The following is a 23,794-nucleotide window of genomic DNA, read 5'->3' as shown; positions in this document are numbered from 1 at the left end:
GTGTTCCTTCCTCCATAATTTTTTGGTAGAGTTTCAGAAGGATGGGTGTTAGCTCTTCTCTAAATATTTGATAGAATTCACCTGTGAAGCCATCTGGTCCTGGACTTTTGTTTGTTGGAAGATTTTTAATCACAGTTTCAATTTCATTCCTTGTGATTGGTCTGTTCATATTTTCTGTTTCTTCCTGGTTCAGTCTTGGAAGTTTATACCTTTCTAAGAATGTGTCCATTTCTTCCAGGTTGTCCATTTTATTGGCATAGAGTTGCTTGTAATAGTCTCTTAGGATGCTTTGTATTTCTGTGGTGTCTGTTGTAACTTCTCCTTTTTCATTTCTAATTTTATTGCTTTGAGTCCTCTCCCTCTTTTTCTTGATGAATCTGGCTAACGGTTTATCACTTTTGTTTATCTTCTCAAAGAACCAGCCTTTAGTTTTATGGATCTTTGCTATTGTTTCCTCTGTTTCTATTTCATTTGTTTCTGCTCTGATCTTTATGATTTCTTTCCTTCGGCTAACTTTGGGCTTTGTTTCTTCTTCTTTCTCTAGTTCCTTTAGGTGTAAGGTTAGATTGTTTATTTGAGATTTTTCTTGTTTCTTGAGGTAGGCTTGTATTGCTATAAACTTCCCTCTCAGAACTGCTTTTGCTGCATCCCAAAGGTTTTGGATCATCGTGTTTTCATTGTCATTTGTCTCTAGGTATTTTTTGATTTCCTCTTTGACTTCTTCAGTGATCTCTTGGTTATTTAGTAACGTATTGTTTAGCCTCCACGTCTTTGTGTTTTTTACCTTTTTTTCCCTGTAATTCATTTCTAATCTCATAGCATTGTGGTCAGAAAAGATGACTGATATGATTTCAATTTTCTTAAATTTACTGAGGCTTCACTTGTGCCCCAAGATGTGATCTATCCTGGAGAATGTTCCGTGCACACTTGAGAAGAAAGTGTAACCTGCTGTTTTTGGATGGAATGTCCTATAAAAATCAATTAAATCTATCTGGTCTATTGTGTCATTTAAAGCTTGTGTTTCCTCATTAATTTTCTGTTTGGATGAACTGTCCATTGGTGTGAGGTGTTAATGTCCCCCACTAGTATTGTGTTACTGTCGATTTCCTCTTTTATAGCTGTTAGCAGTTGGCTTATATATTGAGGTGCTCCTCTGTTGGGTGCATATATATTGATAATTGTTATATCTTCTTTTTGGATTGATCCCTTGATCATTATGTAGTGTCCTTCCTTGTCTCTTGTAACATTCTTTATTTTAAAGTCTATTTTATCTGATATGAGAATTGCTACTCCAGTTTTCTTTTGATTTCCATTTGCATGGAATATCTTTTTCCACCCCTCACTTCCAGTCTGTATATGCCCCTAGGTCTGAAGTGGGTCTCTTGTAGGCAGCATATATATGGGTCTTGTTTCTGTATCCATTCAGCAAGCCTGTGTCTTTTGGTTGGAGCATTTAATCCATTCACGTTTAAGGTAATTATCAATATGTATGTTCCTATGACCATTTTCTTAATTGTTTTGGGTTTGTTTTTGTAGGTCCTTTTCTTCTCGTGTTTCCCACTTAGAGAAGTTCCTTTAACATTTGTTGTAGAGCTGGTTTGGTGGTGCTGAATTCTCTTATCTTTTGCTTGTCTGTAAAGCTTTTGATTTCTCCATCGAATCTGAATGAGGTCCTTGCCGGGTGGAGTAACCTTGGTTGTAGCTTCTTCCCTTTCATCACTTTAAATATGTCATGCCACTCCCTTCTGGCTTGTAGAGCTTCTGCTGAGAAATCAGCTGTTAACCTTATGGGAGTTCCCTTGTATGTTATTTGTCATTTTTCTCTTGCTGCTTTCAGTAATTTTTCTTTGTCTTTAATTTTTGCCAATTTGATTACTATGTGTCTCGGCATGTTTCTCCTTGGGTTTATCCTGTATGGGACTCTCTGCGCCTCCTGGACTTGGGTGGCTATTTCCTTTCCCATGTTAGGGAAGTTTTCGACTATAGTCTCTTCAAAGATTTTCTCAGGTCCTTTCTCTCTCTCTTCTCCTTCTGGGACCCCTATAATGTGAATGTTGTTGCGTTTAATGTTGTCCCAGAGGTCTCATAGGCTGTCTTCATTTCTTTTCATTCTTTTTTCTTTATTCTGTTCCATGGCAGTGAATTCCACCATTCTGTCTTCCAGGTCACTTATCCGTTCTTCTGCCTCAGTTATTCTGCTATTGATTCCTTCTAGTGTAGTTTTCATTTCAGTTATTGTACTGTTCTTCTCTGTTTGTTTGTTCTCTAATTCTTCTAGGTCTTTGTTAAACATTTCTTGCATCTTCTCGATCTTTGCCTCCATTTATTTTCTGTGGTCCTGGATCATCTTCACTGTCATTATTCTGAATTCTTTTTCTGGAAGCTTGCCTATTTCCACTTCATTTAGTTGTTTTTCTGGAGTTTTATCTTGTTCCTTCATCTGGTACATAGCCCTCTGCCTTTTCATCTTGTCTATCTTTCTGTGAATGTGGTTTTTGTTCCACAGGCTGCAGGACTGTAGTTCTTCTTGCTTCTGCCCTCTGGTGAATGAGGCTAAGAGGCTTGTGCAAGTTTCCTGATGGAAGAGACTGGTGGTTGGTAGAGCTGGCTGTTGCTCTGGTGGGCAGAACTCAGTAAAACTTTAACCCACTTCTCCTCTGATGGGTGGGACTGGGTTCCCTCCCTGTTGGTTGTTTGGCCTGAGGCAACCCAACACTGGAGCCTACCAGGGTTCTTTGGTGGGGCTAATGGCGGACGCTGGGAGGGCTCACACCAAGGAGTACCTCCCAGAACTTCTGCTGCCAGGGTCTTTGTCCTCATGGCGAGACACAGCCACCCCCTGCCTCTTCAGGAGACCCTCCAACACTAGCAGGTAGGTCTGCTTCAGTCTCCTGTGGGGTCACTGCTTCTTCCCCTGGGTCCCAATGCGCACACTACTTTGTGTGTGCCAAGAGTGGAGTCTCTCTTTCCCCCAGTCCTGTCAAAGGCCTGCAATCAAATCCCGCTAGCATTCAAAGTCTGATTCTCTAGGAATTCCTCCTCCTGTTGCCAGACCCCCAGGTTGGGAAGCCTGACGTGGGGCTCAGAACCTTCACTCCAGTGGGTGGACTTCTGTGGTATAAGTCTTCTCCAGTCTGAGTCACCCACCCAGCAGTTATGGGATTTGATTTTATTGTGATTGTGCCACTCTTACCATCTCATTGTGGATTCTCCTTTGTCTTTGGATGTGGGGTATCTTTTCTGGTGAGTTCCAGTGTCTTCCAGTCGATGATTGTTCAGCAGTTAGTTGTGATTCCGGTGCTCTCACAAGAGGGAGTGAGAGCACCTCATTCTACTCCACCATCTTGAACCAATCTCAGCAACATCTTTCATTACTGGAACATGTTGCCCACAAATACCCCATGATTAGCCCTTCCCATCACTCCAAGTGTTTTACTCCTTCCTACCATATTTACTTTTCTTCCTGAGAGCCATTAAGGAAAACGCCACCTTCTCCATCCCATTACTTGCCATTGATGTTTTAGTCACACTTATAAGTGAACATTCTGGGAGCTCCCTCATGGCCAGAACCTAAATTTGACACTGGCCTTAAGAGATTAAAAAACAAAAGCAGAAGCCACAGTCCCTATCCTTCAGACTAAAAGTTTCCCTTTCCATGAAAAGGCTGCACCTGGACCATTAAGAAGGAGACAGATTTTCAGAAAACACTTACCCTCCACCAGGGAATTTATTTTGTCTCATAACAACCACACTGGGATTGTTTTTATTATGTCCAGCCTAAACTCTTCCAGGAGCAGTTTCAGTTCCTTCTATCATTTATGTAATACCCACTTATAGACTTGAGATCTTATTAAATAACTCTTTCCCTTTCTCTTTTTCTGGCCAATCAATTAAACTTCCTTTAACCTTTGTTCAGGTATTAATGCTACATTTTAATTAATTCAAATTATTTGTCTTTTTTTAAAAAATATTAACCTAAGAACTGTGTGAAGACAGACCACAACTATGGTCAGAATCAGTGTGCAGATGGGACTGAAAGATCAACAATCGTATAACGTATTCTGAATCTGGAAGCGAGAGTTGAAGAATCTGCTGTTGCTGGGAATTCAAATCAAACAGATAAAAATTTATTGAGTGCTTACCTAGGACAAGCCTCCAGTAAGGACACATACAAAGAAATATAAGACTCAAAAACATATCTGATCCTGAAAAAGTGAATAATCTAGCAGAAGAAAATAATATGAAGGATTTTACCTATTGCAAAAAGGACAATTCACATAACAGTTAATTAGTCAAAACAACAAGAAGATACTTTTCATTGTTTATTATCAAAATTTAGCAGAATGTTAAGAGTGTGGGCATAAGAAAGTCAAGAGTGCAGAGAAACAGATACTAAGACACTTTCGGTGTGAAAACAAATTGGGAAAACATCTCTGAAGGGCAATTTGACAACAAGTACCAATACCTTTTTTAAAATACATACTTTTGACCAGAAATTACATATCTAGGGATTTTTCCCAAAGAAATAACCAGCCTAGTATTTAAAGATGCATGTGTACAAGGAAGCAAGCAACATAGCTTGTAACCATGAATAACTACAAATAATCTAAATGTCCTACGATATGGACATTAAAGTGATGATGTAGCTGGCTAACCATATCAACATGGAAATATCTTTAAGGTAGGGTAAATGGAAAAAAGTAGCTTTATTAAAAGTACGCAGTATTTCTCCAAGTAGTATGTATCACTGTTTTGAAAGACAAGCAACGTCCCCCCCAAAAAATTTAAAATTTAAGTTAAAATTTTAAAAATTAAAAAAGAAAATAAAGACGAGCCATGTCCCCACACATTCTAATATGAAAGGCCTAGAACAAGGCCTGAAAATGTGAATTTTCAACATGCCCCCCCCCACGCACACACAGATACATACATGCACACATTCACCTGGGTAATCCTGGTGCAGGTGTTCTGCAGAGGGCCCTCTGAAAAATGGTGCATTAACATATCTCAAATTTGGGAAAGAGTGTATGTGCAAAATAGAAACACGATAAAATAAGAATCTACAGGAACATATGTATATGTATAACTGATTCACTTTGTTATAAAGCAGAAACTAACACACCATTGTAAAGCAATTATACTCCAACAAAGATGTTAAAAAAAAAAAAAAAAGAATCTACAGTCTGGAACTGATGTTGACTTAGGAAGATTAAGAGACAAAAGAATAAGAAAATGAAATATAATACATCTACTTGGACTATCCTGCAACCATTAAAACAATAACCACGGTGACACAAACAGAGAATATGATATATTTTTAACACCAAAAAAAGGAACCCCACAAAAATCTAGTTCAAAAATGGGCAAAGGAATTTGTGACAACATAGATGGCCCTTGAGGGCATAATGTTAAGTAATGTCTTTCTCAGACAGAGAAAGACAAATACTGTATGATATCACTAATATGTGGAATGTTTTTAAAGCTGTATTCGTGAAAATAGAGACTAGAATGGTGGTTACCAAGGGCTGGGGGTAGGGAAATTGGGGAGATGTTATTTAAGGGAACAAACTTGCAACTAGTAGATAAATAAGTCCTGAAGATCTGATGCACAACATAGTGACTATAGGAAACACACTGTATTACAGATTTCAAAGAGACTAGATCTTAATTTTTCTCACCATAAAAAATGAAATAATAATTATGTGATGTGATAGAGGTGTTAGTTAATGCTATGATGGTAATCATATTGCAATATATAAATGTATCAAATCAATACATTGTATACCTTAAACCTACACAATGCTATATATCAATTAATTTTTTGATTTTAAAAAATAGGCAAAGGACTTACATAGACATTTCTTCAAAGGAGATATACTAATGGCCAATAAGCACATGGAAATAGCTCAACATCATTAGTCATTAGGGAAACACAAATCTAACCTACAGTGAGATACCACTTCATACCTACTAAGATGCTATAGTTTTTAAAAATGGAAAATAAGTGTTGGTTAGAATGTAGAAAAATTGGAACCCTCATACATTGCTGATGGGAGTGTAAAATGATGCAGCCACTGGAAAACAGTTTGGCAGTTCCTCAAAGAGTTAAACATAAAAGAACCCTATGACCCCACAATTCCAATCCCAGGTATCTACCCATGAGAACTGAAAACAGATGTTCAAATTCTTGTACATGAATGTTCATAGCAGCATTATCCATAATTATAGCCAAAAAGTAGAAACAACCCAATGGTGAGTAGATAAACAAAATGCAGTATACCTATTCAATGGAATATTATTCAACCTTAAAAAGAAATGAAGTGATACTTGTAAACCAATGTTGACAGCAGGGTTATTCACAATAAGCAAAAGATAGAAACAACCCAAGTATCCATCATTAGACAAATGGATAAACAAAATGTGGTGCTATACACATACAATGGAATATTATTCCGCCAAAAAAGAAAGGAAATTATGATACATGCTGCGAGATGGATAAACCTTGGAAATATTATGTTAAGTGAAATAAGCCAGACACAAAAGGATAAATATGGTATGATTCTACTTATACGAGATACCTATAGAGACAGAAAGGAGAACAGAGGTTACCAGGGGCTGGAGGGAGGGAAGGATATTTAATAGGTACAGAATTTCCACTTGGAATGATGAAAAAGTTCTGGAAATGGATAGTGGTGATGGTTGTACAACACTGTAATTGTACTCAATGCCCCTCAATTGTACACTTAAAAATAGTTAAAATGGCATATTTTATGTTATGCATATTTTATCACAATTTTTAAAGGCAACACAGTAAATTATTGTCAAAACAAACACACAAAAATAAAGAAATGAAGTAGTGATACATTGTATAACCACATATGAACCTTGAAAACATCATGCTAAGTGAAAACCTGGACACAAAAATCCACACATCATATGATTCCATTTATATGCAATGTACAGAGTAGGCAAACCTATAGAGGCAGAAAACAGATTAGTGATTGCCAGAGAATGGAGAGAGTGGAGAAGTGGGGAATGAGTGCTTAATGGGTACAGGGTTTCCTTCTAGAATGATGAAAATGTTCTGTAGTAGATAATGGTAATGGTTGCACACCATGAATGTACTGGAAGCCCCTGCAGTGTACACTTTAACGGTTAAAATGGTCAATTTTATGTTACATGAATCTACCTCTATAAAACAAAAGCAGAAAAACCATCACACACACAATTAAAACTATGCAAAAACATATGTAAGTATAAGGAGAAAGACAAAGTAGAAATACAAAAAAAAAAAAGGCTTAGGTGGGTCAGGTTGAGTTTTTTCTATTTTTTCAAACTTTTTATTAACATTATTATATTGTTTTCATAATAAAAAGAGAACTATCAAGTATCAAGTACCTACTAAAAAATTAAGCACTGTACTAGGCATTTTCATGAATCATGAGTACTCTCCCACATGCTGGGTGAACAGGAAACATTTGATAGAAACATGGAAGGGAGAGCAAAGGAATCTAGTTATGGGGTGGGGGGACTGAATTCGTTAGTTATGTATTGCTATTTAACAAAAAATCCCAAAACTTGGCTTTAGGAGACATGTCTGTATATTCAATGCATGAGCATAGATGAACTCCCTAAGGTCAACACTTGATTTTCCTATATAATTTAATAGCCCCAAAGAGAAATCAGAATTAATAACAGACAGCATTCTTTTATAAAGAAGCAGGACAGTGTTATAGTTATAATTCCTTAAAGTTATAAGAAAACTGGTCTGTGAGTCTAGTTGTTTCCCAGTCAATTTTAACCATAATCCAATGATCATACCTGTATTTTGATATAATTCTTAAAACTATTTTTATGATCTCTGTTTATAATTTCAGTTGTCTTTATAAATAAACCACCTGGAAACCCCAGTACCATCAATTCTATAGATAGAGCCAGTCCAGTTTTATAAGGCATCAATTCAGTTCTTATAAATAAGCTGGGTATAAGATCTCATCCTTAATAAATTTATTCTGCCCTTTTGATATTTAACTGGGCAGTATATTAAGATGTCTTTGGTAGGTCCGGATCTCTGCTGTTCCAAAATCAGTGGATACTACCCTGGAGAACTCAAGGCTGAATATCACACTGGCATCATATCCTTTAAGGAAAGAGGATTCCATCAATCTTGATTGTATTTCTTAATTGGTCATGGCATTAGAGGACTGATTAGGTAGGAAAATCCTATAAATAAGCTGCTCTAGTCCTGACTAGGATATATCTCCAGTCTTCTTAAAACATGTATGTATAAGCAATATAATGACCAAAAAGCAATCCACAACTAATTGCTTAGACTTCAAGAGTACAGTCATTTGCAATGTAGTAATTCCATGATAATCATTTCCATCGCTTTTCATGATGCCTGTAACTTAACAACTAAATCTTCATGAGGGTTTTGTTGCCAATAACTTAGTAATTTTTTTTGTCTAACCTGAACTAAGCCCCTTATATATGTTGTCACAAATGTACAGCTAGAATTATTCTCCAGTCAATATAGAATTAAAATCAAGAATCGTCAAGGGTGGCTAAGCCTCTCAAACTCTGCAGTTGTTGCCAACTCTACTCCTTTCAAATGAAGTACAAAAGCATACAAGGCAGCTAAGTTTAAATTTCCACACTCTGATCACCTCTCATTGGTTACTATGTGAGTGTGTTGTGTAGGATGCCCATAAAAATACAATCATGTAATGGCAAGAACAGGGATTCTGAGAGACTCTGACTGGCCCAGCTTGAGTTGTGTGGTGGGCAGGATTCAAAGATAGCCCCCAAGATCCCTGCCCATCCTGTACACAGTCTATATAATCCTCCTCACTTGAGCAGGATTTGTGATATGATGAATAGTCACCACTGTGATTACATCATATTATATAAAACTCTACTGTAGTAGACTAGAGAGCAATTCTCCTGCTGCCTTGAAGAAGCCAACTACCATGCTGTAGAGAGGGCCACATGGCAAGGTACAATGGGCAGCCTCTAGGAACTCAGAAAGGTCCTCCACTGACAGCCAACAAGTCCTGCAACCACAGGAACTGAATTCTGGTAACAAGTAGTGATCTTCGAAGAGGGCCCCAAGCCTTACATGAGACCAAAGTACCAGTCAGCACCTTGAAAACTGGTAAAAGACCCTGAGCAGAGGACACAGTCAACTCACGACAACACTCCTGAACCACAGAAACTGTAAGATAATAAATTCATGTTGTTTTATGCCACTAAGTTTGTGGTAATTTATTATGCAACAACAGAAAACCAATATAAGTCACATGCCCACCCCTTACCCAGAGCAGGGTGGGATACCTTGATTAACAGGCGAAGTAAGTTTGCATCCAGTGGGGAGGGGTGGTCCTCCTTAAGTGCAATTGAAGTGTCATTACCCGTTGGCACGATGGATACTGGAAAAAAGAACAAAAATCATCCACCACAATATATTCAGCATCTGACATCTCATAGGCTTTCAACATTCAACTCACAACTCTCCCCCACCGTTGGCTCTCTCTACTGCCATATATGCACTTCTAGATCTACATGCCACTGAGCCAGAGACTAACAAAGAATACACGAGGGCAACAAAATCTAGCAAGAATACTAGGCTAATATAACAAATTATAGTCTTGAATCTGCCACTAATTAGCTATGTGACCTTGGGCAACCACTCATGGGCCACAGTTTCCTATCTGTAAATAAAGAGACTGGACTAGCTTTAATGTTTCTTCCAGCATTAAAATTCTGATTTATTAAAATTCCAGGGGAAAAAACCACCAAAATAATTCAACATAAGTTTTGATTTGCTATAAAAGAACAAAGAAATGTCACACTGCTCCCAAACATATGCCCCATCCCTCTCAGTATTCTGCCTGTGAAAGTGGCATCAAGAAAGTTTGAGTGAAAGCCACAAATATTTGCCTTCCACACCCAAATTGGCTTAATAAAAACTACAACATAAAGGAACAGAATCTGGGGGTGGCATGGAGGAGGAGACAATCAGAATCACAGGGGCCCTTTACGAAGTAAAATGTCCATGGTTGCAACTCAAGTTTTTATGATGTTATTGTCATGAATGATATTATATTTATGCTGTAATTGGGTTAGAAGATATGTATTTTACTTCTTTTTCTGTTACTTGTCACTCACTACATTAAATGGCAATGCTAAAGACCTAAGATTGGAAAAGAACTCATTTGGAAATCCACACTTTTTAAAAATAAAACCTATAATAATTTTGATCTCTTGGCTCATTTCAGCAATATAAATCATTTTAAAAGGCAATTTGATTTTTTTTAAAGCCTACAGTAACTCAAATAAGCTGAAAATTAAATGTTAAATCTAGGCATTTCACTTTTGAAATGCCGCAAAGAAAAATTAATCACAATTGTTCTTACCAAATACACATTAACTTTGTAATATATTCTTTTCCTTTGCTGTCTCCCCTTCCCCTCACCAAAAAAAAAAAAAAAAAAAAAACCTCAGTAGAATTTCTGATTGAACTATTTTAACCGCAATCAATTCCCATTACTGTCAAGCTTTTAGGCAAGTGAAGAAAATTCTTAAAAGAGGAAGAGGAAATTAAGGAAGAGTAAGAGAACTTTCCGTTAAATATTATCACTCAACTGCACAGAAGGTAGGAATTTCTAAAAGACTTCAAGATACAACTAATAAATAGTAAGATTAAATTATAGGTTATCTCAGCACACACAGAATCTAAGAGATAAAAAGAAAAAAGACAAAACTTTACTTCTTCTTGGATAGTATCCTATTGGAAAAGTGCAAGTAATGTTCATATAGATAAAATTTATGCCTGGGAATGTCAGGAATAACATTGCTCCCATATAAGATTCATAGAGAAATGGAGACCACCCGTGTAGCTCTGCCAAATTAAAAACAAAAAGAAAATTTCTAAAAGCAAAATCTCAAATTAGATAAAACTTATTCTTACAATTCTCAAGTATTTTGCTCTCCTTCCACAATTAAATGGATTTAGACACTTAGCACCTTTATTTAGTTAAGAGAAATGGTACTGAAAAGTCTCAAGAAAATTCACCCAAATATCAAGTCAGGTCACTTAACATCTGGCCTTCCAAAGGGCAAGGATTTGCCTTCCTGCCTTAATATGAAATGTAACATTATGAGAAAGATGGAGAAGTTCCCCTGAACAGTTACAAATACTTAAACTAGTAAAAGGTCCCTACTGTTTTCTGTAAATCTTCCATCAACACACAACTTGCTGCTCTGGGGGCGCCACGTGCTACGGAGCTGCGCGTGCGCCCTGGTATCACCGGCGCCAATTCTCGTGCCTCGTTCCCCGCCTCATTCTCTGAGGTGAGCGACCATGGTACAGACCTACCCGGTTCTGAGAACTTTAACAAAATAACGTAAATAAAGCACCTAGCGCAGTAGCTACACTTAACAAGGGAGGAAATTAATGGCATTTAAAGGTAAAATGCAGACCTAATGCACAGAACTTTGTTCTCAAACCACCTGCAAGTGTCCCCATCACTTGAGAAAGCTTGGGAAACACTCGGGACACGATTTCTTCCAGTAGGGCTCAGCAACGAGGGAGTCATTGTGGGGAGAAGAATGAAAGATGACTGCATGAGCAGGAGCCTGCGAGAAACGAGCCCGCGAGCAGCGGCCGACTCCTCACGCCTTCACTCACACCTCCCTCTCATTCCGCAGAAAGAGAGCTCGACGCGACCAACGCGGCAAACGCAGCCGGAGACGCAGAAACTTTCCAGCGCGCGGGCCCGGAGCACTAAGCGAGACGAATCTTTGTTTCACAGTTCTCTTGGTGACGTAATGAGGAAGCGGGAGAGCAAAAACCAGGTCAGAGACCAGAAGCCAAGCAGGGTTGCGACTCTCGATTTTCCGAGCGCAGGGAAAGGCTTCTAAGACCCTCCTTTAAAGGCGTTTACTTAAACTACTTAAGGGAGTTTCTATTATTTCTTCGCGTTCACGGGGTAATTCCCGCAATTTGGGCAGTCAGCATCGGCCACCTCTCACACAGCAGAGCTCGCGGAGGTTGTAAGCCCCGCCCACTCGTGAGGCTGGTGCGCATGTGCCCAGTTGTTTTGACACTAAAGTGTTTCCGCCTTCTCTTCTTTTCCGTAGCAGCGATGGCCGAGTGGTTAAGGCGTTGGACTTGAAATCCAATGGGGTCTCCCCGCGCAGGTTCGAACCCTGCTCGCTGCGGAAGTGGATGACTTCTTTTTACCCACTTCCAACAGATGCTGTCATAAAATAATCCGTACTCTTCCGGCTGTATTCCCCTATCTGCCCGCTAAATGGCCCGACTGCAGAGAAGTTAAATGTGTCAAAGAAAAGCCAGTAAATGTCAATGCTGTAAACATACGCTGTTTACGCTAATGGGAATAGTCTTCATTCCCTTTATACTAAATAGTAACTAACGGTTTTAGAATCTTGTTCCTTCTTCACAAAATAAAAATAAAATGAAGATAAATATTGGCGGGAATTTTCAGGCTATCACAGCCTGAACAAGCTATCATCTCATTAAAACTGATGGCAAGGCTAATGCTACCTCTCCTTCCATCCCAGAATCACCTTCAACGGTTCCCCCACCACATCCAAAAGTGGTGTGAAATGGGAGATAATAAAAACTTTTAAAAGTTCAACTTCTAAAGTACGATAGGTAGATCCACATGATGGAACACTGTATGTAGCCACTAAAATGATATTAATGACATGGGAAGACTTTCCCAATACATTGCTAAATGCAAAAAGTCGAACAGGTTGGAAAACAGTATATATTATGATCACGTTTTTGTTAAAGAATTCATTTATATAACCGTTTATGTGGCAACAATGGCAGAAAAAAAGAGAGAGTGAATGGGGGCTGGAAAGAAAGAACCAAAATGTTAGCAGTAATTATTATCTCTGGGTGGTGGGATTTGGGGGATTTTAATTTTCTTAACAGATAGTTTTTTGCTTAACTGAGTTTTCTAAAATGTGTATATTGATCCAGTATTTTTTTTTAGTAATAAAAGGAAATCATGAGGTTAGTCTTTGAGACCCTGCACATCCCCTTTCTGCTCCCTTCGCCCACTTTCACAATCTCCCTCCCACTCCATGCTTTCCAGGTGTTCTTATGGAGTTCCCTAACACCTTAAGGCTATGGATAGCTTTCTGTGGTACCTGAAGTAGATTCCATCCACACAGCCCCCATCCCATTTGAGACTTGACTGAACATACACATTCACCACATTCACATCTTCAGTCCCTCCTCTCTGCCCAATCCCCTCCTCTTCTGCCCCCATTCAAGTCACTTATAAATGACTGTACTAGTTTCCTAGCTGATTTCCTTCCCTCTTTCAGTCAGAATCACATTCAGCAGTCATTAACAGAAAAATCTAACTCTAGTGACTTAAACACATAAGGGGTTTGTCTCAAGAAATCTGGGAATAGGCAATTCTCAGATGGAACAGGGAACAGGGTTCTTTCCAGCTTTCTGCTTGCCTTTTTTTTTTTTTTTTCACACACACACGCACTGTATTTTATTTTTACAAGAGATAAATAGACTGACATCAAGCACTGTACATGGATGACCACAACAAAAGCAACAATGATTGCAATTACCAAACATGAAACACACTCATACTATGTCATAATATTGACATTCAGTCCAGTAATCCTCCACTGTATCTGCTTGCCATTTTTAACGCACAGGCCTCATCCCCTGCTTGTTGTCTCCTTGTCCTAAGATGGTTGCCAAATCTCCAGACCTCACATCAGTATTCAGCTAGAAAGGGGAGAGACAATACCCCTCAGTTTATATGTCATTTACTTGCACTGTGTAACATGGCTACCACTAGCTACAAGGAATTCTAGTGAAGTAAGTGTTTTTAGCTGAGTATATTGCTACCTAAGTCAAAATTAGAATTCCACTGGTAAGGAAGAAAGATGGATGGGTACTGAGTGGGCAACCAAATGTATCTTCCACAATCTTCTAACAGGAAAGTCAAAAGGCCTTCAAAATAAGTCCCCTGTCTACCTTCCCAGCCTTCCCTTTCTTCTCTCCCATCTCCTTTTATTAGAAGGCCTCCCAGCACTGTATGACGGCTCATGCCTTTGAACCTTTTTACATGTTCACATACAATTACCTGTACGTAATCCTTCTTTTGCCTTAACACTTTCTCCCTTCCTTTGGAGAAGAGGACTGCCTATCATTTGAATGCCCTTCCTAGTTAGAGGACTGGCTCTCTTTTTGAATCTACATGTAAGACTCTAATTCATCCTTGCTCCCCCTCCCCCCATCTCCATCACAGAAGCTGAAAAAGCCACTTATTAGCTTCCCAGGCTCCCTTGCCACTAGGGAGGCAGCACGTGACCTAGGCCCAACCAATCAGATGTGCCCAACCCCAACTTTCAATCAGAGAGATTAATGCAAAGAAGCAGGGAGGGTAAGGATCCACCCTGGTGGTGAGCAGAGGCCATAGTGGCAGCTGCAGGGATTGCTAAGGGCAGCAGCACCAGGGCTGCAGTTGGGGTTTACAGTTGTTCAGCAGCAGCGACAGTAGTGTTTATACCCAACTTGCTCTGTGGCGCCATTCTGCCTTGATCTTGGGCTTTGCCTAGCCTAACTTACTCCTGTCCCATTTTCCAAAAGTGGCTTTAGCCCTCCTGGCAATTCTGTGAACTATTTAATATCCTTCCAGTAAGTATTCTGTTTAAATCAGCCCCAGTCAATTTATTTTCTTCCAAATATCAGATATAGCTTCCCTCTTCACCCCACTATTACCTGCTGGGAAAATTCATGTTCTTTCTTCCACCTTCTGGGTAAAGCGTTCCTGCAATTTCCAGGATTGACCCAGAAGCCCCATTTTTATTCTTTTATTCTTGCTACTTATTATAGCAAGGCTCACATTGATCTATTTCTGCCTGTTTGCCTCTCTTCCCACTAAAGAGTAAATTTCCTGCAAACGTAAAAAGGGATCATGTCTCTTATCTTTTTACCCCTGCCTCACACAGAAAAGGTACTCGATAAATCTTTAATGAAGGAATGAATAAATACCTGAATCAGAACACAAATCCACACTCTATCCCTAGAATAACCCCAAAAAAAGGGCGGGGGAGGAAGCCAACTTGCTCTCCTTCTTTTGAAAGTCACTAACCTCTGCCCTTAGCATGAGTTAATTTAATATACAATATCCTCTTCCCCTCCTTCCCTTTCCATTGCCTTCCCTTTCCTTATTTTTTCCTTGCGTTCTTTTTATTTTTCTTCTGTTCCCTTGTCTTCTAGCACTGAAAGGGCATCTTGAACCAGGAGGTAAGTGCATACAGACCTCCATCTCTCTGGTCAGCCCCCATGCCCATCTCCCTGAGAGTGGTTCACTTTCACCTTGGCCGCCGTGTAACCTGAATGTCAGCTCTCTCCATAGGGAGCAAAGGAAAATCCACTGAAGACTTTAGAGAGGAGATATAGAAGAGGTTCTGCAGTGCACTCCTCAGAGGACACAACCTCAACATTTCTCTTCATCCAAGTCCCCCAGCCCCTTCACTCTCCTGTGCATCCCCTGGAGCCTGCCTTTTCCAACCCAACTGCACATGGTGCATGACCTTGAGGATTTTCCCTCAAGACCCCAGCTTTTTCATTCTTTTATGATACAGAGTAATTCAGCCTTGTCCCTGTGCATTGGCATCAGTGTGCCCAGGAATCAAAGAGCCACCCTTAGAAGGCAGAGGAGGTAATAAATATGATACCAAAGTCTCCTGCCCCACCAAATATTTCTCTACCCACTTCTATTAATACAGGATTAATCCTGCAACTTCCCAATCAGAGTTCAAAAAGTTTTTCAGTGTAGATGGACCGAAGGGAATTTTTTGTAAATTGTAATCAGTTGATCTGAAGGCAAATACTGAACTCATAAGCATCCCTCCCTTCCAAATCCAAGTCCTTCTCATGTTCTTCCAGTTTGTAGCATCTCCTGCCACGGAGCAGGACACACCCACTCGGAATCATCCTGATACCTCCTATTCCTCACCTCATTTCCTATCCAACCCAAGTGCCACTGAGTTTACCCCTAAATATTCTCAGAATCCACTTTGTTCCAAATCTACCACTACCACCCAGTCTAAATCAACATCACCTCTCATGGCGACTACTGCTCAGCCTCCTGTCTCCCCCATCTACTCTTCCTCCCCTTTAATCTATTGTCCATAAAATTTAAATTAAAAAAAATTTAATGCACTGTGAACTCCCTGGCAATCCAGTGGTTAGGACTCAGCACTTTCACTGCCATGGGCCTGGGATCAATCCCTGGTCGGGGAACTAAGATCCTGCGAGCTGTGTGGCGCAGCCAAAAAAAAAAAAAAAAATTTAATGCACATTTGGTCTAATAACTCTCCTCCTGAAAACATTTCTGGGGATTCCCATGTGCTCTTACAATAACGACTAAAATCCCTAGAATGACCCCATGGCTCCCCATGATACTGCCGGCATACAATTGGGCTTCTCCCACTCATTCTCTGGCAAGATGTACTGTCCTTTCCTTTAGTTCCTTGAAGAGATTAAACTCTTTCCCACCTTAATTTTACATATGTTCCAATGTAATCCTCCCCATCAAATTGGTCAGGTCCCCTTCTTATGTGACCTCATACCATTTTACTCTTTTTCTTCACAACGCTTATCATACTATGTGATACATTAGTATGAATATTTGCTTAATTTCTCCCTGCATGTGAACATATGGTGTGGGATGTATGTGTATGTTTAACCACTAAATCTCCTTATCTGGTCCTTAGTGGACCCTCAATAACTAATTTTATTGAATGAATTTTGTGGTTGGGAAGATCAGAGCGCAAGAGGTCTCAGAATACCTGAAGGATGGAAGGTAGAGTCTCCAGTGAGGCCGGGTAGACTGTTTTCCTTCAGCTTTGGGGGATGAATCAAAACTATGACTGAATAGATTAGTGCCCTGACTGCATAGATCAGCAGGAATATTGCAGCTGAACCATCTGATATATTGCAGCACTGTTTAGCATGATTTATGAAGCTGTTATTTTGTTTTAACACATCGTGTTCATTGTAAAGGAGTTTCATCCCCAGAGGTTTCATTGCCGGAGGCACTGTTGTGTACTGAGGCAGAGGAAAAAAGGATTGAGAAATATGGCTGGCCTAGGACACGTGTAAAGCTTGTTTTCCAAGTCCGCTCTGGCCTTCACAAGCCCCCCATGCCCACCTTTGAAGGAACTGCTCCCCAATGTGCCCGTGTCCCCAAGAACATTGGTCTTAGGCTCTCTCTAAATGCTAGAACGCAAACAACTAACAATGATACCTAAGTCTTAGCTCCTGCAGGGGTTAGAGTGACAGAACCTCTGACACTGGAATTTTCAGACAAAACAGATGACTTTCTTCTGTCTGAAGGACTGATGGAGAAAACTTAGAACTTTCAGCTCTTGTTCTAATGACTAGTTTTCTTCCCAATCTACATGAAGTTAATCAGACAAGCTCACCCAAGCTAGTAAACTGGATGTCACAGGAAATTAGTTATTTCTTTCTCCTTCCCACTCTCTCCCACTTCTACTCATTAGTCCTAGGTCTGGGGACACTCTTTCATGGACTGGATTCTGAGGCCTAAAAGAGTGGATGGGATGGACTTAGATTTACCTTAGTTGCTTTGCCTGGTACTGGGCTGCCAGGGGAGGCACGAGTGAGCAAGGCCAGGTCTCCCTTGGTATCTCTAGGCCATTCTGAAGACTCCAGTGACAGAGAACATGGCCCATGGGCTTCATGCTCTTGAAGCTCTCTGCTGCCTGAGGTCAGGGAAGGAGGAGAGTCAGGGATTGGGTAAGTTTCTCACTGAGGTATTGAGGTAGGGCACAGCCCCCGCCTGGTCAGTTCATCAATCCCAGGTCCCATTCCAGGGATCTCAGAGCCCTTTGTTCTTTCATATCACATTTATTCCCAAACACTTTTGGGGGATATGTTTCCCTCCCAAACATATTCATTTGAGACAAGATTCTCAGAGTATTTGTCCAGCGAGGAAATTTTAGACATAGTTCACCTGACACCACATAAGATAAGTATACACAGTGTCCATATAAAAAGTATTTATCTTCCAGATGTTAAGATACATACATCAGTGGAGAAGGACTGTCAGTGTTTTGAAATAACGTGTATTAGGATGCTGGAGCACAGAAATGCCATACCTTTTGGTACACACCTCTAGTACAGAGATCAGCAAACATTTTCTATGAAAGGTCAGCTAGTAGATATTTCAGGCTTTGCAGGTCATGCGGTTTCTGTTGCAACTACTCAACTTTGCCTTTGTAACATGAAAGAAGCCATAAACAAATGAGTGTGGCCAAGTTCCAACAAAACTTTATTTACACAAGCAGGCAGAAGGCTGGATTTGGCCCACAGGCTGTAGTTCACTAATCCCTGTTCTAGAGGACTCTCCCCAGTATAATAAAAGAAAAGTTTTTCCAAGTTATAATTGTTAAGATACAATTAATTGGGACATTGTTAAGAGGCTGGTTAACATTTTACTCGTTCTTTCCAGTTTATACATATCTATGATATCTTACAATTTCCATTAACATAAAGATATCAAGAAAGGACATCAGTAATATATGCATGAGACAAAATTGGGAGTGAATGTTTTCTAAGATCATTTCATCTCAATACATCAGAATGACCCAGAACCTTCACAGCAAAGTGAATCAGTTATACATATACATATATCCACTCTTCTTTAGATTCTTTTTCTATATAGGTCATTATAGAGTATTGAGTAGAGTTCCCTGTGCTATAGAGTAGGTCCTTGTTAGTTATCTATTTTATATATAGTAGCGTTATATGTCAATCTCAGTCTCCCAGTTTATCCCTCCCCCCTGCCCTTTCCCCTCTGGTAACCATAAGTTTGTTTTTTACATCTGTGCCAAATCCTTATTGATGACCATTAAAGTTGTTTCCAATCTTTTGATTTTACCAAAAAAAAAAAAAAAAAGTGCTTCGAAGAAAATCTTGTATATATGACATTTTCTAAAGGAGGGATCTTAATCCCAGTTATCCATTTTCATGTACAATTGAGAGAAAGGGATCAGCCCTTTGTGCACGTAATAGGAATTGGCTTCAAGAAAGCAAACAGTTCTAAAAACATAGTCTAACCTCAATAAAGCTGAAAAATAAATAAAATAAAATAAAATAAAAGGTATAGTCTACACAAACACCCTAGAAAGAAAGGGGAAGCCTCCACTCTGCTAATCTATTCCATTTCCAGGGGAAAGGAAGGACTAGAAGTAAAAGTAATCATTTACCTTTTGACATCTCAAATGAGTCACTTCTTGGAAACTTTCCCTTTCCTTCCCCCTTCTGTTTCCCCTCTCCTCTGCTTAGCTCCATATTGTACCCAGTAATTACTGGGCTTCCTGGAATTTTTATTAACAATTCAAGATGCTCCAAGAGTAACTTCTGTGACCACAGCCTCTGCTAACTCAATGCTCTCTGGGGATAGTGCTCACTGCCTCTGGCTCATAAAAAGGACAGCAAAGGGGCTTCCCTGGTGGCGCAGTGGCTGAGAATCTGCCTGCCAATGCAGGGGACACGGGTTCGAGCCTTGGTCTGGGAAGATCCCACATGCCGTGGAGCAACTAGGCCCGTGAGCCACAACTACAGAGCCTGTGCGTCTGGAGCCTGTGCTCCGCAACAAGAGAGGCCGCGACAGTGAGAGGCCCGCGCACCGCGATGAAGAGTGGCCCCCACTCGCCACAACTAGAGAAAGCCCTCGCACAGAAACGAAGACCCAACACAGCCAAAAATAAATAAATAAAGTGTAGAATTAAAAAAAAGACAGGGAGGATTCTTAAAAAAAAAAAAAAAAAGGACAGCAAAGTCTGGAGTTACAAAGAATGCAGGTCTGAACCTTCCCTGCAGAATGACAATGGTTATTTGTAAGGCAAGGGAGTTGATGAGAGGTCCACCAGACCCACTCTCAGTTCCTGTTTCTACTTGTAGAAACTTTCAGGGGTAAGATGGATGACTTGATGAATTTTTTTCAGTACCTACATTAATATCATGGCACAGTCCCAACTACTTTGCAAGACTGACTTGAGGGTGGATTCACTGTAGAAACAAATTTATTTCTTAAATGCTGGCAAAGAGGTTCAGAGACACTCTTATCTATTGCTTTTCCTGTTCTTGCTTTGGCCATGAAAATTAGCCAATATATCGTTCAAATCTACTTGTGACAATTTGATTTTGCTTCACATTCATCCAGGCTTGAAAAATGACCACAGCTCAGGCAGATTGATGCTTCCCGGCCACTCGTTTCTAACATGTATTAGTACATCAGCACCACCTTCGAGTAGTACATCTTTCTAAATTATTCTTTGTTTTTATCCCCAATGCTTTTTAAGCTTCATTAAAAAAATAAACCTCTAACCATTTTTCTCAAGATTGTCTCTATAAAACTCCCAACCTGCCACTGACTAGGCTATATCTTCATATTTCAATTTTTTAGTTGCTCTTTTTTATTATTTGTTACTATTACTATAGCATTCTCATTGAGGGGAATATTTGGCTACTGAGGAAATAAGGAGAGGTTTTCATCTGTCAAAAACCAAAATCCAACTGTGTAAATTTGAAGATCTAAGTGGCTTTCTTCAACAATTCTTGAATCAGGCAGCATCCCATCTAGTAAATAGAAAGGCTCTGAGGCGTTGTACAAAAATGGAAGGTTGGGCTTCCCTGGTGGTGCAGTGGTTGAGAATCTGCCTGCCAGTGCAGGGGACATGGGTTCGAGCCCTGGTCTGGGAAGATCCCACATGCCGCGGAGCAATTAGGCCCATGAGCCACAATTACTGAGCCTGCGCGTCTGGAGCCTGTGCTCCGCAACAAAAGAGGCCACGACAGTGAGAGGCCCATGCACCGCGATGAAGAGTGGCCCCCACTGGCCGCAACTAGAGAAAGCCCTTGCACAAAAACGAAGACCCAACACAGCCATAAATAAATAAATAAATAAATAATTTTTTTTTAAAAATGGAAGGTTTTTACAGGCAGAATGGGGTGGGACAAAAAGGTAATAGCAAAAGAAAAGATTGTTTCAGGCCAGGCCGACTTCTTTGGGGGGAAGGGAACGGTAGGAGTCTTTGTCACACAGGTTACCTCAGAAGGGCTGATGAGGAAATTTCAGATTGACTGTGTAAAAGGACACATTTCTGGGAGGAGTTGAAACTGCAATTAAGTCTTGCTGTTTCAGGGACAAATGACTTCATTTGGGGCCTCTTTTTTTAACACATCTTTTCTGCTAAAGCCCACCACACAGCTATAACATTTCCCAGTTATGACTCTTCTGCAATGTCACAGGTTCTGGTGGGCATTATATTTGAAAAAAATGATAAAAGTATCAAAATGCTTATATCTGTTCTAAAATGTAGGTTTTATTATTCAGGTATGTTGAGGACAACAAATCCGGAGATTACCACTGAAAAGATAATTTGTTATTTTCAGTGTTGACTGAAAAGAAATGCACAAGGTGAGAGTTGTGAATTAAGTTTTATTGGGGGCACAATGAGGACTATAGCCTGGGAGACAGCCTCTCAGAGAGCTCTGAGGTACTGCTCCCAAGAGGTCAAGGGGAAGATCAGTATTATATATGAGTTTAGTGAAGGGAGATACGTGTAGTCAAGCACACATCTAAGCACAAGGTTGCTGCTAGTCATGAGGAAAAAATGTCTCCATTCATGATTTTAGTGCTTTTCTAGATATGAGAAGATGCAAGAAATTGGGCTCATAAAATCTCCTGAAAATATCTAACTACCTGAATGCCTGTTCTGCCAGTTTTTCCCAGAGCACAGAGTGCCTCATTCCTGAACTCCTTTCAGGGTGTGTTGAAGCTCAGCAACTGCAGCGGCTTGTGACCTAATCCTTGTAAAGACGGATGGCAAGTGACAATTTTTAGTTGGCAACAGTTACCAAAGGGAGGAGTCATGCCAAGCCATTGGGGATGGGGGTGGGGCAATGCTGGGAAGCTCTGGGTCTGTCCAGAGTAGAGGAAGCAAGGGGGAAATGTGGGCTAGTCTCTACTTTGGTTTCTGTGAGGAGGAGCTGGTGAGGCAGGGTAAATAGGTTTAGGATTGGCTAGTTTGAATGATTTCAGCAGGCTCTTGGGTATATAAGGGTTGTTCCTAGTTGCCTGGTATCTGGCCCTGGAGTGATGAGGACATGGGAATAGTGGCCCTGAGGTGGTAGGGGTGTGGGCTCAGGGTTGGTTCATTTGCATACGAAAGGCATGCTTGCAGGTGAGATGTTTACTGTCTACAGGAATTGGCTAGCCTGGGAGGGACCGTCTCTCCAGGGTTAGTAAGGCCCTAGATGTCAAAGCCTCAGAAATACAGAAAATAAAAGGGCATGCTTAATAGAGTATCAGTAAGTATCTCAGCAAGAAACAGAAGGCACACTCAATTTACGGCAATTCTATATGGGTTTAGTAAAAAAGACTATTTTCAAAGGTATGGAGAGGGTATAGAAAAACCACAAGGGACAGCAAAGTGGTGCAAATAAAGCATGTCCCTTGCCATCCAGTTCTACAAGGATTAAGTCAGTAGCCACTGCAGTCACTGACCTACAGTACACCCTGAAAGGAATTCAGGACTAAGGACAGGATGAGGCACTCCGTGCTTTGGGAAAACAGGCAAAACGGGCCCTTAGATAGTTATATTTCAGGAAGAAAATTTTATGAACCCGGATTCTTGCATCTTCCCATACTTAGAAAAGCACAAAAATAATTAACTGAGATATCTGTTCCCCATGACCAGCAGCAACCTTCTACTGAGATGCGTGCTGGGTCGTACCTACCCCTTAGCCAAAATCACACAGATACTGGCCTCTCCCCTTACGTCTTCAGAGCAGTTCCTCAGAGCTCTCCGAGAGGTCGTCCCCCAGGCTGTAGTCCTCAGTAAGTCCCCGAGTAAAACTGAAACTCACAGTTCTCAGGCTGTGCCTTTTATAAGGAGACGGAGTGGCCACCGTAACCCAGAAGAGAGTTCTGAGGAGAGGGCTGCTGCAGAGGAGTCGTGCACGGTGATCCCGCAGGGAGAGAGCCGAACCTGCTCACTCTTCTCCCTCCCTCCACTCTCTGACTGGGCCTCCCCATGGGCCAAACGCCACGATCAGTCTCTGCAGCTGAAAACAGGGCAGAGCGTGGGTCTGAAGGGGAAAAAGAAGGTAGCCAGGACCCTGCCTTACATAAAACTTGGAAAACAGAAAATAAAAATAATTATTCGTAACTGAGCACCTTAACACACCAACTTCTTTTTTTTTAACTTTGGGTTTATTTATTTATTTATTTTTGCCTGTGTTGGGTCTTAGTTTCTATGCGAGGGCTTTCTCTAGTTGCGGCAAGCGGGGGCCACTCTTCATCGCGGTGCGCGGGCCTCTCACTATCACGGCCTCTCTTCTTGCGGAGCACGGGCTCCAGACGCGCAGGCTCAGTAGTTGTGGCTCACGGGCCTAGTTGCTCCGCGGCACGTGGTAACTTCCCAGACCAGAGCTCGAACCCGTGTTCCCTGCATTAGCAGGCAGAGTCTCAACCACTGCGCCACCAGGGAAGCCCAACACACCAACTTTATCACTGTGGTCTATTTCTTTCCTGTTCTATATGTATATAGTTTAATACATAGTTGCATTTAAAATTAAATCACTGACTGTTTCAAACACAGAGAGATACACAGGAAATAATATAGTATTAAAAAACAAAATTCAAACGAGTAGATTTTAAGGATCTAATTGGCTTGATTGCACAATTCG

General features: G+C 40.5%; 1 protein-coding gene and 1 pseudogene across 3 annotated transcripts in view; one reads left to right on the top strand and one right to left on the bottom strand.

The window, feature by feature from the left end:
* Positions 1 to 19,130, bottom strand: part of CTNNA3 (catenin alpha 3) — a 1,725,675-nt gene extending 1,706,545 nt beyond the window's left edge. The window contains exons 1-3 of one of the 2 annotated variants that reach the window (XM_082424660.1): positions 13,698 to 19,130; positions 11,512 to 13,503; positions 9,334 to 9,428 (exon numbers count right to left, since the gene is read on the bottom strand). In XM_082424660.1, the coding sequence (XP_082280786.1) occupies positions 9,334 to 9,428; positions 11,512 to 11,527 (111 nt within the window). In that variant the 5' untranslated portion in view covers positions 11,528 to 13,503; positions 13,698 to 19,130. Of the gene's footprint in view, positions 1 to 9,333; positions 9,429 to 11,481; positions 13,505 to 13,697 lie in introns of those variants that run through there. The other variant, XM_082424659.1, reaches the window with a different exon arrangement.
* The window catches only part of LOC309642895 (large ribosomal subunit protein eL21 pseudogene), a 528,492-nt pseudogene that overhangs the window by 275,831 nt on the left and 228,867 nt on the right, over positions 1 to 23,794 (top strand). The window lies entirely within an intron of this gene.

This window comes from Balaenoptera physalus (assembly GCF_965194825.1).
Source record: "Balaenoptera physalus genome assembly, chromosome: 14".
NCBI classification, from domain to species: domain Eukaryota; kingdom Metazoa; phylum Chordata; class Mammalia; order Artiodactyla; family Balaenopteridae; genus Balaenoptera; species Balaenoptera physalus.
The sequence above is the reverse complement of the archived record's forward strand: the minus strand, read 5'-3'. Positions and strand labels throughout refer to the sequence as shown.